This window comes from Anarhichas minor, unplaced genomic scaffold (genome assembly GCF_050575085.1).
Source record: "Anarhichas minor isolate MPS153535 unplaced genomic scaffold, ASM5057508v1 ptg000042l, whole genome shotgun sequence".
In the NCBI taxonomy this organism is placed as follows: Eukaryota; Metazoa; Chordata; class Actinopteri; order Perciformes; family Anarhichadidae; genus Anarhichas; species Anarhichas minor.
In genome coordinates, this window is record NW_027466488.1 from 6,697,959 (window position 1) to 6,713,706 (window position 15,748).

General features: G+C 40.0%; 1 protein-coding gene across 1 annotated transcript in view; it reads left to right on the plus strand.

Annotated features, from left to right (window-relative positions):
• The window catches only part of smyd3 (SET and MYND domain containing 3), a 75,027-nt gene extending 59,523 nt beyond the window's left edge, over positions 1–15,504 (plus strand). The window contains exons 7-12 of the mRNA XM_076110021.1: positions 2,662–2,764; positions 3,345–3,455; positions 5,184–5,271; positions 5,444–5,618; positions 12,585–12,693; positions 13,056–15,504. Coding sequence (XP_075966136.1) covers positions 2,662–2,764; positions 3,345–3,455; positions 5,184–5,271; positions 5,444–5,618; positions 12,585–12,693; positions 13,056–13,172 — 703 coding nt within the window. The 3' untranslated portion in view covers positions 13,173–15,504. The remainder of the gene's footprint in view (positions 1–2,661; positions 2,765–3,344; positions 3,456–5,183; positions 5,272–5,443; positions 5,619–12,584; positions 12,694–13,055) is intronic.
• Positions 15,505–15,748: the final 244 nt, after the last annotated feature.

Consider the following 15,748-nt stretch of genomic DNA (forward strand, 5'->3'; position numbering starts at 1 on the left):
GGGGTTTAAATAGTGGCTAGCACAGGTGAGGAGAGTTGTGCTGATGAGGGAGTGTTTGATTAGTGATCAGGGGCAGGTGAAGGGAGTTAGACTGGTGCTGAGGGAGTGGCTGATAGGTAGAGTGAGGAGCTACAGAAAGAAACACACAAAGACACAGAACACACAGAACACAGAAAGCAAAGCCTGATCGTGACAAGAAGAGAGTATTTAACCCTTTCTTTTATTAAATATAATCAATGATTGTTCCTCTACTGTCTCCACCGTAGTTGTCTCTCTATCCTGCTGCACTCCTCAGCAACAGCTTCTGTTAGTGGGAGCAGATATTGTTAATGTGAGATGTGGTTTAGTTAATTAATTTAATTAGTATGCTAATGAGCTGCTCTCCATCAGATAAAAGCATCGTTTGGAGGGCTTTATTTCTAGTTGATATTCAACCCGCAACTTCTCTACTGTAGAACAAAGCCCGGGGTCTACTGTTCTACAAAGGCTCAACACACACAAACACACACTCACACACACACTCACTCTCTTTATCTCTTGCATCCATTGTTTTCTTCTATGAATATGATAAACAGGAACAGCAGTAATGGAGGGTCTCATAAAAACAGACAAACCTCTTCAGTATTTTTTCCCGGCCATGTGCGCAGTGACAGTTAATGTCTTTTTATGGGTCAGGGAGGTTTTGAAGTACTTAATTTAAAAAAAGAATCATCAACATTCATAACAATTACAGTCTCAGCATGGGAAAGCTGCACATCAAGCACATTCTTTACAATCAAGTCAAATCACCACTATTCAATAGAGTTACATTCTTTTATTTTTAAGCCTTATTCATCTTTAAATTCATGAAGTGAAGAGCACATATAAGACATTTTTATGACAATTACTCACCCATTTACTAGGTACACCTCGCTAAAGCTAATGCAGTCTTATACAACAGTTTACATAAATATTACTTTCATGGAGGTTATGATACTCAGGGGTGTTGATTCAGTTCATGCTGGAGGCTGTGGTTTGTGGTGCTGTTGAACTAAGAAGTGTTTCTAATATTTAGTCTACCTAATACATGGGAACTACATGTGTTTTGACTATAAGTCAAAGGCATCATTCATTGAATATCACATGAGTAATGTGTATTACTTGTTAGGTCAACAAAATCAGATTTGGATGAATCCAACCTCTCTCCCATTAAATCTCCTTTACAGATAAATGATTCCTCCTTGTGTTGCAGTACATCCTGCCCCCAACAATGTTAAAATGTCATTATTATTTGGGAAACACATCATACTTACACCATTCTTCCAAAAGCCTTTTAACATTTCAATAAACTAATGTTGACATTTAGTCGGGGAAGAAGTACTCCAACCTCTACTTAAGTACAAGTAGCAGTACTACAGTGTGAAATATTTTTGTTACTCTTGTAAAATCTTGTATTCAAAATATTAAGTAAAAGTAGAAAAGTAAGTATTAGCATCATTAAAGTGATGCATTAATGTATTCATCACTTTAATGTTGCAGCTGGTAATGGTGGAACTAATGTTCATTACTTTATATACTGTTGGGTAGTTTCATCTATAATAATACATCAGAATTCATGATTAAGACTTTTCAATGTAAATAAGATGCATGAAAAAGTATCAAAATACAGATTGTTTATAAAAACAAATAGTCCCAGTCGAGGATCCCCTCGGACCACTCTAACAAAACCACGGAGCCCCCCCCCCCCCCCCCCCCATATAACAAATCCCAGTTTAACCACTGCGTACACATGTTTTCTAATATTGTCTAAAATGCTGTTTCATTCGGATTGTAATAAAAATCCAGGAAGATATTACTGGTAATATTAAGTGCAAGGGAAAAGCTCTTCATGCCTTAAATCAAAGTGTAAATAAAACCAACAATATGTGGCATCAGTATTATGACGCCGACACTGTCAGTTAGTGTGCGTGTGGGTGAGTAGGAGGATTGGCTGTATCTATTTTGAAAATTAGGAAATGAGTCTTTGTTGTGACAGAAGTGGAGTACCCGTCGTTTCCTGATTTATTTGTGGATATGTGTCTGAGGCCGATAGAGCGGCAGAAAGAAATGGAGAGTGACATTTGTTATGACAGAAGCAGAGTCCTCATTTTGTCACACTGTGCAGGGAATTATCTGTGTCTGTGTGTGTGTCCACGTGTTTGTAACTTTCTGTCTGAGGTTCATTTGTGCAACTCAGTCTTTACTTCTATGCGCAGGATTCCCATTCTGAGAAGCTGCCAGATGATATTTAACCCCCTAACAGCACCTTGGATACAGGGATGAAAGACATATGGTATCCTGCAGCTGCCACACTAAACTGACTGGCTGATACTGTAGATGGATGGATGGTGATCTTGAGGGAGATGTGTCACTCAGCATGTGTGTTTTCTCTCATGAATATGTTGGAACAAATTACCGTTTCAGTCCACATCGGTCTCAATGAGTTGAGAAACTTCTAAACAGTTGGACATGTGGACAGTGGACAGTTGGTGGCTCAGCAGGATGGGGCTGTAGGTTGCTTCTCAACCTTTATCATCTTCTCTTTTTAAACCCAGGAAGGGTTTGAAAGTTAAGAATTGAATCACAGATATAATTCTCTCTCTCTTTTCTCTCTCCCTCGTCATCTTGTTTGCTCTCTCCCAGTTTATCTCTGCTGAACCACGACTGTAGGCCAAACTGTGTGATGGTGTTTGTGGGAACAAAACTGCAGCTCAGAGCTGTTCGGGATATCAACCCCGAAGAGGAGGTACTGCATTAAAAAAAACACTCACACTTCACTTTCAAAACATTAACAACATGGAATATGACTCTGATTTTATCGACTGTGATGTTGCCTCTGCTTTTATGTTCATGTTCTTCGTGAGCAATGTTTATTGAATGTTTTTATTTGCTGCTGATATTGAAGGAGGAGACGATGCCTAAGGCTGTTTTAAATGATACATAATCTGAACCATATTTTACATTGACATAAAATCACTCTATTGTTATTGGGTGAATTTTTTATTGTAGAAGTAATAACACATATTGATGGAAGAACAATACACCTAATGTTATTAGAGTATTCCTACAAATTGTAGCCAAGTGAAATATCACTGGGACTTGGCAGTGTCTCCCCTCATTGTCCATACGTCACCATCCCTCCTGACTATGTAATGAGATGCGTCCATGCCATCTGGAAGATATACACGCACACTTTACTCCAGTATCTCTTTCCACCAAAAGCAAACGACACAATTTAGATTTAAAATGATTTATCCTCCTGCACTGAACTGCATTTAGCTATAGTACAGCAAAAAGGCAAACTAAACTGTTCTCTCTGTTTTCAGCTGACTATAAGTTACATTGAGACGTTGTCGTTGACTGAAGATCGACAGAGACAGCTGGAGGACCAATACCATTTTACATGCAGCTGCCAGCATTGTGACTCTCAAGACAAAGTAACATGAACACAAATTACATCGTCGCATTCACTGCTGATTTTTCTGGGTTTCAAATATTTCCATAATTGTCATTCATTTCTCAACACAAACTAAGCCAATCTCTACATTTACTGTAAAAACGGTTCTTGCTTGAAATGTTCAAACACACAGGCACTCTCTCTCTCTCTCTCTCTCTCTCTCTCATATATAAATACACACACACACACACACACACAGTGTTGTTTTCATGACTTTTGGGGACATTACATTGACTTTCATTAATTTTCTGGAGACTTACCCAAACCGTAACTTTAACTTCAACCTGCCCTAAGCTTACATAACCTTAAACCAAGTCTTCACCCTAAAATGTAAGGATTTATGTTATGAGGACGTGCCTTTTGTCCCCAAAAAGAAGGCGAGTCCCCACACTGTGTAATCACATTTATGGTCCCACAAGATGGGTAAAGCACGCCCACACACACATACTCCGCCATGCCGCTGTTGGCTGCATAACGTGTTTCAGTTTACCCTTCCCTGTCCTCTCCTCCTTTTCTCTCCTTATCTCCTCTTCCTCTCCGTCACTCTGTTACGCTTCACCTCTTCACATATCTCCCTCTCTCTCTCTGTCTTTCACCCTCTGTCTCTCTCTCCCTGTCTCTCTGTCTCTTTCTCTTTCACTGTCTCTCTCCCTCTCGCTGACCACCTACTGAAAAATGATAAATATTATCTTGTCTCTCAGCTGCAGTTTTCTTTTCCATCCATCTTAATTCACTCGATCTCTCTTTTCCAGTATCTCACTGTCTCGCTCCACACGTTTTCATTTCTCTCTCTCTCTCCTTCTCTTTTTTTTCTGCCGTCACTTCTGCCTCTATAGCTTTGTTTTCCATATATGACACTTTGCTCGTACTCGACCACAACACAGCAGCACTCAGAAGTGTGTGTGTGTGTGTGTTTGAGATAAGGTAAGAGAGAGCACTCAGTTGATTCTCCGGGACAATTGCATTCATTTTATTCAATCCACCTTTGTTCTGTAAGCAACACGCACACACACTTTCTGTAGTTCCCCCACTTTCTTTTTAATCTTCAGATGGTGATGGCAGGCTGCTGGCAAATGACTGTTGACATCAAACACAGGAAATTGTGTGTTGTTTTTCTCCCCCTGTGCATATGTGTGGGTTGTGCATGTGTTAAGATGTACATAAAACAAGGTTTTCATTAACAAGAAATATCATATTGATCTGGTGCAGTTTTTTTTTTGTGCATCACTGCACTCTGTGTGTGTGTGTGTGTGTGTGTGTTGCAGTTTCCCTGTTTCATTTGTCTCTACCGCTTTATCTCTATTTTTAACCTTTTTCTTGCAATGATGGACACTTGAAACACATTGCGTGATAGGAGTTTTTTTAAATCAAACTTAAGAAACAACTACGCAGCGATACTCTGTGAATCTGTCACACAAATGCTCTCACACATGCAGCAGACTGTGCCGTAATAAATGTCTTCTTGCCATCAGCTGTCAGTCCGCTGGGGTGAGATATACAAAGAACAGGCAGGAAATGTGTAACTTTAACACTCAAGTATTCATTTTAATAAAGTCACTCCGTTCTATCCGTTTTTGATGCTCACTCCATCCACTCCTCAATATGGGGCTCTGTGTGTGTGTGTGTGTGTGTGTGTGTGTGTTTTTAAACATTAATGTGTACTTGGTCAGTGTGGATGTTCAGGTGGTGCCTCTTCTCTCTTTCCCAGGACAGACTCATGCTGTCAGGGCACGAATCAACATGGCGCCTGCTGAAGGAGGATCTACCCAGACTGGAAGGACTGAAAGCAGAGTCGGGTATCCTTTACCTTCAAGATCCACTACAGCCAATGAACACTGAACATAATCCATCATCTACTGTAACATGGGATTATGATTAAATAAATCGAGGCCTTATAAAGTTGTCTTAATAAATACATTAGTTTTCTTAGGAGAAACAAGTGTTGCTTTTCCTTAAATGACCCTACAGATTGGCAAGCGTTACTGGAGGGCTGTAGTCGTCTCTTATCGACTGTTGGCGGTGACGTGCCCGATGAGAATCTGTATAAACTCAGAATGACAGACATGGCTGTAGATGCTTCCATTCACCTGGGACACTGGGAGGAGGCTGTGGGATACGGAGAGAAAACACTTCCAGTATACAGGTGAGTCGGAATATATAAGCGTTTGTGTGTGCGTGTGTGTGTGTGTGTGTGTGTTTCACCGATGGATAGCTTTATTATTCTAAAGATTTAAAGGGGGGAAAAAAACTTCCTCTGCTTTTAAATCTGGATATCCACTCCATGGATTGAGTGTCTTTTCCTTCCTGATTCCAGTATGAACAGCAATGTGAGGAAAAGGACAAGAGTGACTCATGTGCATCTGAAGAACAACTCCCTTAGTTAAGGCTCACCTGCACAACTGTCTTTACCAATGTAGATCACTTCAAAATGATTACTTTAAAGATCTGGACTGCTACTCAATCCTGATGCCTTCATCGTCATCACCAGGCTTCCACACAGCATCATGTTATTTTAGACCAAGCTCCATCGTTTTTACCACTCAGACCGATGCATTGGAGAGATGCACTGCAAGGGTAGAATATAATGTGAAAATACCGATCTGTTAAGATCAATGTATCCTTTGCTTGTTTTTGAGTTTGAACTGAAAGCAGCGACTGAGTGTTGAAAGACTCGACAGTGAAGAGATTTCACAGTGTGCTGGATTTGGCTCTTTGACTTGATGAAGGAGGCAAAGATTTCCTTCTGTTATCCCTTTGGAGGGGAAATGCAGCTTTAGAAGGTTTGTTTAGAAATACATGATCATTGGGGTTTGTGGACAAGCATCAGAGTAATGTGTTTAACAGGATATACAACATGATTCCATAAAAAACTATGTTAAAGGTAAAAGAATTTGATGAAGATATGTGGCAAGAAAGGGTAAAACATAGCAGAGAGGAGTGTTCAAAGTGGTGACGTTACACAGGGAGCAGATGTAGAGAGAAGAAAATGTGCAGCAAACAAAAAAGTACAAAGAAAAAGAAGAGAAGAAAATACATGGGAAGAGGAGTAGTTGAAGGGGAGAGACCACAACAGCTCTTGTATTTAGCAGACCTAAAAAATCTCCTAAATCTCTTGTCCTAATAAAAGGGGAAATTACTGAAAGCAGATTAATCTAGACCTAAATGAATCCAAAGTTTTAGTTTGAACTACTTGTCAGATTACAATAAATTGCATCAACAGTCTTAATTGTCTTCTGGATGAGGTCCTGCAGCTCTCACACGTCCTGACCTCTTCTCTGCAGTTTGTTTTTCTATCTCTCTCAAACTCAACATTATTCCCGTCAACTTTTGTGTGTGTGTTTGTGTAAGACTAATTGATCTTGTGTGAAGGGCAGAGCTCTAGTGGCATAGCCGTGCTCTGCCTCTCTCTCTCTCTCTCTCTCTCTCTCTCTCTCTCACACACACACATACACACACACACACACACACACACACACACACACACAGAACAAAATACCTGCAGGAGAGAAACAGTAATACAGTCTATCAATAAATAACCAAACAGAGCTGCACAAAGAGAGAGATGGTGATGAGGAGAAGGGGATGAGAGAGTGGTGACATGTTGCTGAGGATGGAAGTGAGAGAGGGGATGTAAGGTGATAAATGACAAATGAGAGAGGGGGAGAGGGGTGCGGGGGAAGTGAAACAGGGGACAGAATCACAAGGGAGAAGGAAAAAAGTGGTGTAAAATAGAAGAAACAGGAAAACGTGATGTATAAAATGAAGAAAGTGGTACAAAAGAGGAGTAGAGGAATGCAGTGAGCAACTTGGCAAGGAAGGGAGACAACAATGAAAGAGAAAGAATTAAAGGGAAGGAGAGAAAAGCATTCAGAAGAAAATAGTTCGAGAGACAGTAGGAGGAAGATCGTTCATATTCATCTCCTATCTTCCTCTGGGCTCTTCAGATGGCAGAGAAGAAAGATAGCTGCAGGAGTTCTCTCTCTCTCTCTCTCTCTGCTGTCCTTCCCCTCATTCTGTATTCCTTTCTTCTTTCTCTCTCTCTCTCTCTCTCTCTCTCTGCAGGTCTTTTTTTCAGTTTCTCTATTCAGTTTGTGATGTATAGAGAGGGGTTTTCTCTGCGCCTGTGTGCGGATAATGCACACCTCCCTCTGCAGGCTGTACACGCCAGCTTGTTGAATGTCTCCATGCGGCACATGTTTTACTGATACACACACATACGTGAATGCATGAACGTTCATGTGTTCATGTCTGCACGTCAATAAGTGTATTCTAGGACCGCTTACACACATAAAGTTGAGCTCCAAAACAGATATTTTGATTGATCTTGTCTCTCTGGAAGCATTTTGTTGTTGGAGTGTTTTTATTTATTTTTCTGTGAGTAATTGCCCAAACATAGAAGATGTTTCTTAATATTGAGATTTGCAGGGCGGCACTAATAGAGTAACAGCTAAAACCTTTCTATGATGTTCAGCTTCCATTCATTTAACCTTTTTTGGAAAGTCCCTCAGAATTAACAAGCAAGGATTTCCAAAATGAATCTATTCAGCAGTTTTGTAGTGAGAAGTCTGTTGCATGACATTTCTGCAGACAGTGGCCTCACAGGACCAGAGAAGAGCACCCACGCTGTCAGTCTTCATGGATCTGTTGGTGGTGTAAAATCAAAAAGTCTTTTAAGCACCATACACCATTCTCTGGGGAAGACCAGAGTATTTTGGGCAAATTACTGCCTGAAGTCGATCTCCTGTACTGCTGTGAAAAGCACAGACTGATAAACCATGTCAGCGTTTAAGTAATAGCAGTTTTTTCCTTAACTCGTGTAAATGTCAGGGGTCTGGTAGCAGAATGCCCCGAGATGTAATCTGTTTATGTCTGGATTTCAAAATCGGCATTGAAAATGTAAATCCAAGATGATTGACAGGTTAGGAAAGAAATTGAAAAAATATATTTCTACTAACCAGAATTCTTACTTTACTTTAGATTTACCCTTAAAATCCTTAGAATGAAACGATGTGAGAGGCGAGCATCCCTCTTAGGTTGAAGTGCTCACAGCTCATAGACATAATGCAACCTTGCATGAGCCAGAAAGTTTAAGAGCCACTGTTGTAGATGACTGTGTTACGGTTGCACAGTGCCTCGAGACACTTTCCTGCAGCGTAAAGGTTTCATCTGGATTTGAGGAACAGTTAATGTGTCTGCATTTCTCTGGAAAGAAGGGTCGGCTAAATACTGCATAAACTGTGATTTAAAGCTTATGTAAATGTTCTTTGTTTTAGCAACAGATGCACGGCGGTGCTAAGTTTGCTAAACTGTGGAAATGTAGGACTGCAATTACTGTTGCATTGGACAGAAAACAAAATGCAATTAAGGAGAATACTCACAGCTAATCTTTCCTCCCTGTTTTCTACTTAGTAAGATAATCCATGTTTCCCTCTCACGAGCAGCAGGCCGTGGATCTTTTGTTCCAAACGACAGCCTCATTAGTTCCACTGCATTTGCATGGAAATGCTACACTTTTCCACAACTATTCATTTCTCCTTCTTGCCCTTTCTCTTACTCATAGCCGAGAGCTATGGCTTTCTAACTAGCTGCATACGGCAAGACCGTTTCTCCCTTCAATTTACTCTCCCGGGGGGGGGGGAAGGAGGGGAAAATTCAAGATACAGCAAGTTAATGAAATTATTTTAATTGCTGTGTGGTTCTATATGCAAAGAGGAAATATAATTGGAGTTTGGTGTTGATGTGTGTGTTTGCATGTCATGGCAGCTTGAATCACTGGCTTTGTAATTAAATCAATATTGTAACTTGCTGTTATTCATGGAGGACTAATGTTGTTGGTTTAGTGTTTGAACTTCCTATTTAATGATTCAATTCTAACCACAGAAACGGGAGCCATCTTTGTAATTGGTTGGCTTGCCAGTTAGTAGTTAAGTTAGGCTTGAAGGTATGAACAAACGGGCAATTAGCATTGCGAGTAAAAACTCTGCTGGAACATTATCAAAGAAGCCGTAGAGCTTTAAATGATTCTGGCTGTGGCCACTACATGTTAATTAACTTTGATTTCGCTCGCTTCAGAAAACAGATTTTCCCTTTTAAATCAAAGAGTTAAAAAACTTTAAGTGTCAGAAAGTTGCTCTTTTCAGTTCATAAAGAAATAATTAAGATTAATGCTCTTTTAATAACCGATGCAGTGCTATTTGTATTCAAATGTAGATTAATCGAAAGCGTACTGAACCCTGTTGTGGTGTGTTTACTCTGGAGAGAAGTGAAATCTGGGAAATACACCAGGTTATACACAGTGAAACGCATTCAAATTGACCCAATCTTAGTGTGCATGCATGCTCATACATAAATGCTGGCGTGCATGTGTGTGTACTCATGTGTCTGTGTTTACTTACAGGTCTCTTTGTCTTATTTGTTTGTTTGTGTGTGTGAGAATGAACGCCAGAGAAAGAGAATGAGCCAGACAAGAAATGTAAATTTGTTTCAATGTGCTTTGTCATCGAGCTTTTAAATGCCACCTTACAGCGGTTAGACAAGATTTAAAAAAACATTTCGTTTGTGCAATCAAGAGAAAACAGAGAGAGAGAACAGGAAACAGAGGGAAGACTTAAGGGGGCAGCAGAGGTAGAGTGGGGGAGAGCAATGAATGGAGCGCAGCAGAGGAGAGAAGGAAGCAAGCAACCGACCGAGCGATGACACCAACTCTAATCCCTGCAGCTAGCGGAGCACAAACATAAACATAAACAAGTAGGAGCAGAGCAAAGGAGATGTGAAATAGGAAAAGGAAGGAGAGATTAAGGCAGAAGGATGGGGAAGAAAAGAGGATAAATGACAAGTGGAGTCAGGTAAATGAGTGTTTCGAGAACTCCAGTGTTTACCAACAACAAAGCTGCTTCCTAAAAGTCCCCGCTCTGTATTTATCTCTGTGGGACTAAGAGGGTCCCAGCTCTTAGTGTGTGAACTGTCTGAAAAACATGTGTGTTTATGCATTCATGTGGGGTGCACTGTGCGTAACAAAGGTCATTAAACATCAGTCTGTATCACTAAGCCTCAATGCGTATCCATTTGCATTCATGTGTGCATACAAATGGATACACATTCAGTTATCTCATATTTATTATCATTTTTAATTAACTAATTTCAAACTGGCTAAATATATTAGACTGGAAGATAGAAATGTCTTACGTTGTTTGTGTGTGTGTGTGTGTGTGTGTGTCCCGTCTATGATGGTTGTGGGAGTGTCTTGGTGTCAAAGTCATTGATCAGGCTGATCACAATGGAGACACATCCCGAAAGCAACACTCGCTCTTTCTGTATCTTTTTGTGTCACATGAAGATCAGCTTTTAGGGAAATACAGGCACTACACGGTGAATACATATGCACAGAAGTAGCACAGGTCATGTGATATACGTGGTATGAGTATTTTCATACACAGTATGTGTTGGTGTGACTTTCTTCATTTTCATTTTGTGCATTTAGAATATACATAATATGTGAAGTATTAGTTGTGCTTGTCTGTCTCTCTGTCTGTTGAAGTAGTGAAAGGAATTAATTGAAAGAGCTAGGATGCCAAAAAATGAATATAAACTGGAAACTCAGACACACTAGCATGCAGACACGCCCACATGTTCAATCAGGTAAATCCACAAAAATGGAGAAATGCATAATCCACACTTGCACATACTTTTTTTTCTTGTTGTTGTTAAGACTTTCTTTCTCACACACTCCTTCTTGTCACACATCACACCTGTATACAGACACTGACTGCCACTGGCAGAGCGGATATTAAAGTGAATGGTGAAGTGCATATTTTTCAAAGTCTTACCACCTCGAGCGTAGCCGACACACTTTCATTTAAAAGTGGACTTGATCAAACTTCATCATATAAGGCATGCGGTACCTTGCTTTGACTGTCTTTCTATGGCTGCCTAGGACGGTTTAAAGATCTCAATATTTCCATGGCATGTGGAGTTCAAGGACGGTGCCTGTGGTGGTTCCCGATTTTTTTAAAAATAGGACCAGAGAGTGTGCTCCAATTATTGGGGCATCGCGCTGCTCAGCTTCCTCTGGAAAGCTTATGCCGAGGTGTTAGATACAAGATTGAGGACGATTGTTAAATCTCAGATTCATGAGGAGTGTTGTGGAATTCATATCCTGGTCATGCAACATCGAGCCAGCTCTTTACTCTTGTGAGGATACTTCAGGGGTCATGGGAGTTTCGCCATCAAGCCTACATGTTTTTTAATCATGTCCCCCTGTGTGTCTTGTGTGGAGAAGCCTTCCAGCGGTGTAGAACCAGCGGGAGGGCTGTTTCTGCATTTTGGCAGTAAATCATGATTGATCTTCCAGGAGTAGCTGGAAGATAGGGCTCGAGGAAAGGATCCCACTAACACCCCATGACCTGGGCCTGGATAAGTGTCAGAAAATGAATGGCACAATTGATGGATAATACAGTACAGCCCCTAAAATCAGATAGTCTGATGTAATGTAATAGTTTGTTATTTATAATTCTGTTTTGTTTTACAAGTAGAATTAACAGCTCTTGAATGAGCTCAATGATTTTCTTAACGGTATGTAGAATGTTGAGGCAGAAAGCAAAGGGGAATTAGAATTGCAATAACGAAGCGGATGCCAGAAGAACAAAAGTACAAAAGGAGTAAATACAGTAGTATTTATTCAAATGAAGGGATGTCACCACATATGAACAGTTAAAAAAAACATTTAACTCATAGATATTGCCATGACACCTCCCCATTTGATGACTCACATTCAGACAATTATTGTTCTGAAAATGTATGTTTAAGTATTCAAATGAGGAATTATCTAATGCTAACTTTTGGTGAATTTAGAAGAAGTTTAGACTCAAATAGACGTAACAGAAGTAAAATAAACACTTAAATGTGTATTTTGGATGTTTCTTTCCAAGAGTCTGAAAGAAGACGTGTAATGGAAGCAAAATAGTCTGAGTGCATGAAAAACAATGTTTTTGCCTCGAGTTTCTCCCTTTAAATTGAGAGATCTGTGCAAAAGTTGCACCAAGCCAACAGAAAACCTCTTTCACTGATGTCTTACCATCTTCCCTTTCTCTCTTCTCTCTTCTCTCTGAAGCCAACACTACCCCGATCCTCATCCGGTCCATGGGGTCCAGCTGATGAGAGTCGGAAAGCTGCAACATTACCTGGAACATATTGAGGACGCTTTGGACACATTCAAACAGGTGCGAGGGATGAAATACTGACACCAATTGCCAAAGTAAAAGCATAGTGCTCTTTTGTACAGCGATAATCTACTTCCTTATAGTTTTATCCGTCACTCATATCAGTTATAAGATTTTCCTCACTGAGTTAATGGACAAGGTCTTGAGACGTGTAACAAAAGAGGTGATCGGACAGGTCGGGCAATTATTTTATTGTAACTTTTGTTTACAAAGTTTCCTTTTTAAACATCTATTAGATTTTGCAGAGTATAGCATCACAGTTCAGCTTCCAACTACAGCACATTACTATCCCACATCGTTCTAGCAAGAGCAGAAATGACAGCTAAGATGCTCATTAAGAGTGTTTGATTCTCCTTTCCCAGGCCTATCGGATCATCAAGCTCACCCACGGGGATGATCACCCAATGACCACCGATCTACTGATGAAGATGGAGGAATGTCGCACTGAGATGGTTCAACAATCATCAAGCAGTCACTGAGACGCAGCTACAAAACAAAGAAAAAGAAATAGGACTGGACTCATGTTCATTTAATTTAGTGGACTAACTTCACTTGCTGTCTTAATTTCTTAAAGTCTCAATGTTCTTAGTGTATCAATCAAATCCAATCATCAGATTTAACAGAATGTAGAGAAATATACATTTTGCCTTCTGTAAATTATATCTGTCATACATTGAAATCGGTGTGTTTACAGTCTGATTTTATATTATCTTATATTGTTTTTCAGAAGTTGTCTTGTTAAAATGTTTTGACCCCTCATTTTGTCAAAACTGAAGGAAAATAGTTAAGATTTGTTCTACCCAGATTAAAAACACAAAAGTCTGCAGCAATGCAGCTAAGTGAGGCTGTACTCGGGGCCCAGCGGTGCTTTGAACTATAAGCTAGTTTAGCATGCTAATATGTTAGCATGCTAATATGTGGTGATTAGCACTAAACACAGAGTAACGCTGAGGCTAATGAGAATGTCTTTAGTTTTGGGTTGAAGTATTATGATCCAGGCACATTAACAGAGAGAATTGTATTTGTCATCCAATATAAATTCCTTTAAAGGAATAGTTCAACATTGTGTGAATGATTTTTATTTGCTTTCTTTTTAGAATTTGAGATGAGTAAATATTACAGAGTTATACTTGGAAGGCGATTAGCCAAGCTTAGCATGATGTAACAACTGGAAGTAGAGGAAACATCTGTTCAAGGTTGAAAACTACAGCAAGCACTCACTAATGAATTATTTTCTCTGTTCAATTTTATTGACATACAAAGTAAGCGGTTATGTGTGTGTGTGTGTGTGTGTGTGTGTGTGGTGTGTGGTGTGTGTGTGTGTGTGTGTGTGTGTGTGTGTGTGTGAGAAAAAGAACATGGAGACCTATAGGCCTCTGTCTCCTGCATTTAGTCTTCATGTACCATCGGTGTGTGTTGTTTTTGTTAGGTTTCAAAACATCCATCTTTCCTCTATATATATCCATTACACACACTTCCCATGTTAATCCCTGTTTTTGTGTGTTAAAAGTTAATCCCTGTGTGTCTGTGATGGAATGTGGTGATGGGTTTCTCTTACATACACACACACACACACACTAATACACTTCCTATGTTAATCCCAAAAGTCTACCGTTCGCTAACTGATGACAGTATTTCCGCTGAGAGGGAAACCCTGTGTGTGTGTGTGTGTGTGTGTGTGTGTGTGTGTGTGTGTGTGTGTGTGTTTCCGTGGGTTATGGGGGACTAGAAATTTGTTTGATATTTAGGTTTCCAAAAAGGTTTTGGTTTTCTGAAACTTGCTCTCTCAGCACTAGAATAGCCGACATGTTACAAACCCCAAATCCTTCGTCCGTCCTGGATAAGTCAGCAGTAAACTATTCTCTGGTCATTACTATTCAGCATAAAACAATATTGTATTTATGTTTTTAAAATTATTGACAATAATTACAGAATTACAAAAGTTATGGCAGTAACATGCTCTTTTAATTTCCCCCTGCTGATATGTGTGGAAGAAAAGAGAAAAGGCTTTCATTAATGCTATCTGGAAGAGACTAAATGAAATGAATGTGAAGATTGAATGGAGTCGTAATGAAACTAGTGGACTGAATAGTCTGTGGAAGAGTCAGTCCTGCTGTACAATACTGCTGTATACCTCCATTACTCACTTCATTGGCTCTGTTGCTTTCTGTCTCTCACCCTCTCCCTTTCTCCTCTTGCACATCTTAACGGCCATTAAATTAGATTTACTATTGCTTAACCATAACCCTCTGTCACTCACTGTCTCTCTCCCCCATTTTTCTGTCTCTCTCACTCCCCAAAGGCTTTCAAATTAAATTCCCTATTCATTGGCATCTCTCTCTCTCTCTCTCTCTCTCTCTTTTGCTGCACATCTCTGCAGGCAGCCGGAGCCAATCACAAAAAGGACACCTAGTGGTTTTAACCCATCTCCATTCACTCACCCTCCTGCCATTTGCTCTCCCCCATTTTCTATTTTCACTCTCATTTTGTAGACACCCCCTCTCCCTGTGTCTCCCCCTGCGCCACCTCACCTCTGCACTCTCTTAACTCTCCCTGCTATCATCTCTCATTTTCTCTCCCACTCCTTCTGTATCTTCAAGACTTCTCTGTCCATTCTTATTATTTTCCACAATCTTAAATCCAAATGTAAACCAAACACCTAAATTGGAACCTGCCGTCACTCCCAAATTGATTGTCAGGTCTCATAAAGGATCTACATTGGATGACAGCGAAATCTGTGTAATTCTGTTTAAGGTTTTGTAAAATATCTGCATGTCAAATTGTATAAAATAATAAATTGAGTCATTAATAGGTCAGAATCACGTCGACTTTCCTCTCCCCTCTCAGCTGCCTGTTCCAAAGAGATGCCGCTGTTTCAACTTATATTAACAGCCAGAGACGGTAGATTTTATCCCCGGTATCACTTCTCGATTATCTTCCTATGTTTCAGTGTTCTGTGATAAGGAGTTGAAGGATATTACCATATATTCATGAGTAATCTCACCTTAGAATGAAATGAAAAAGCTCCACATAAACCCCACATCTTCACCACGTC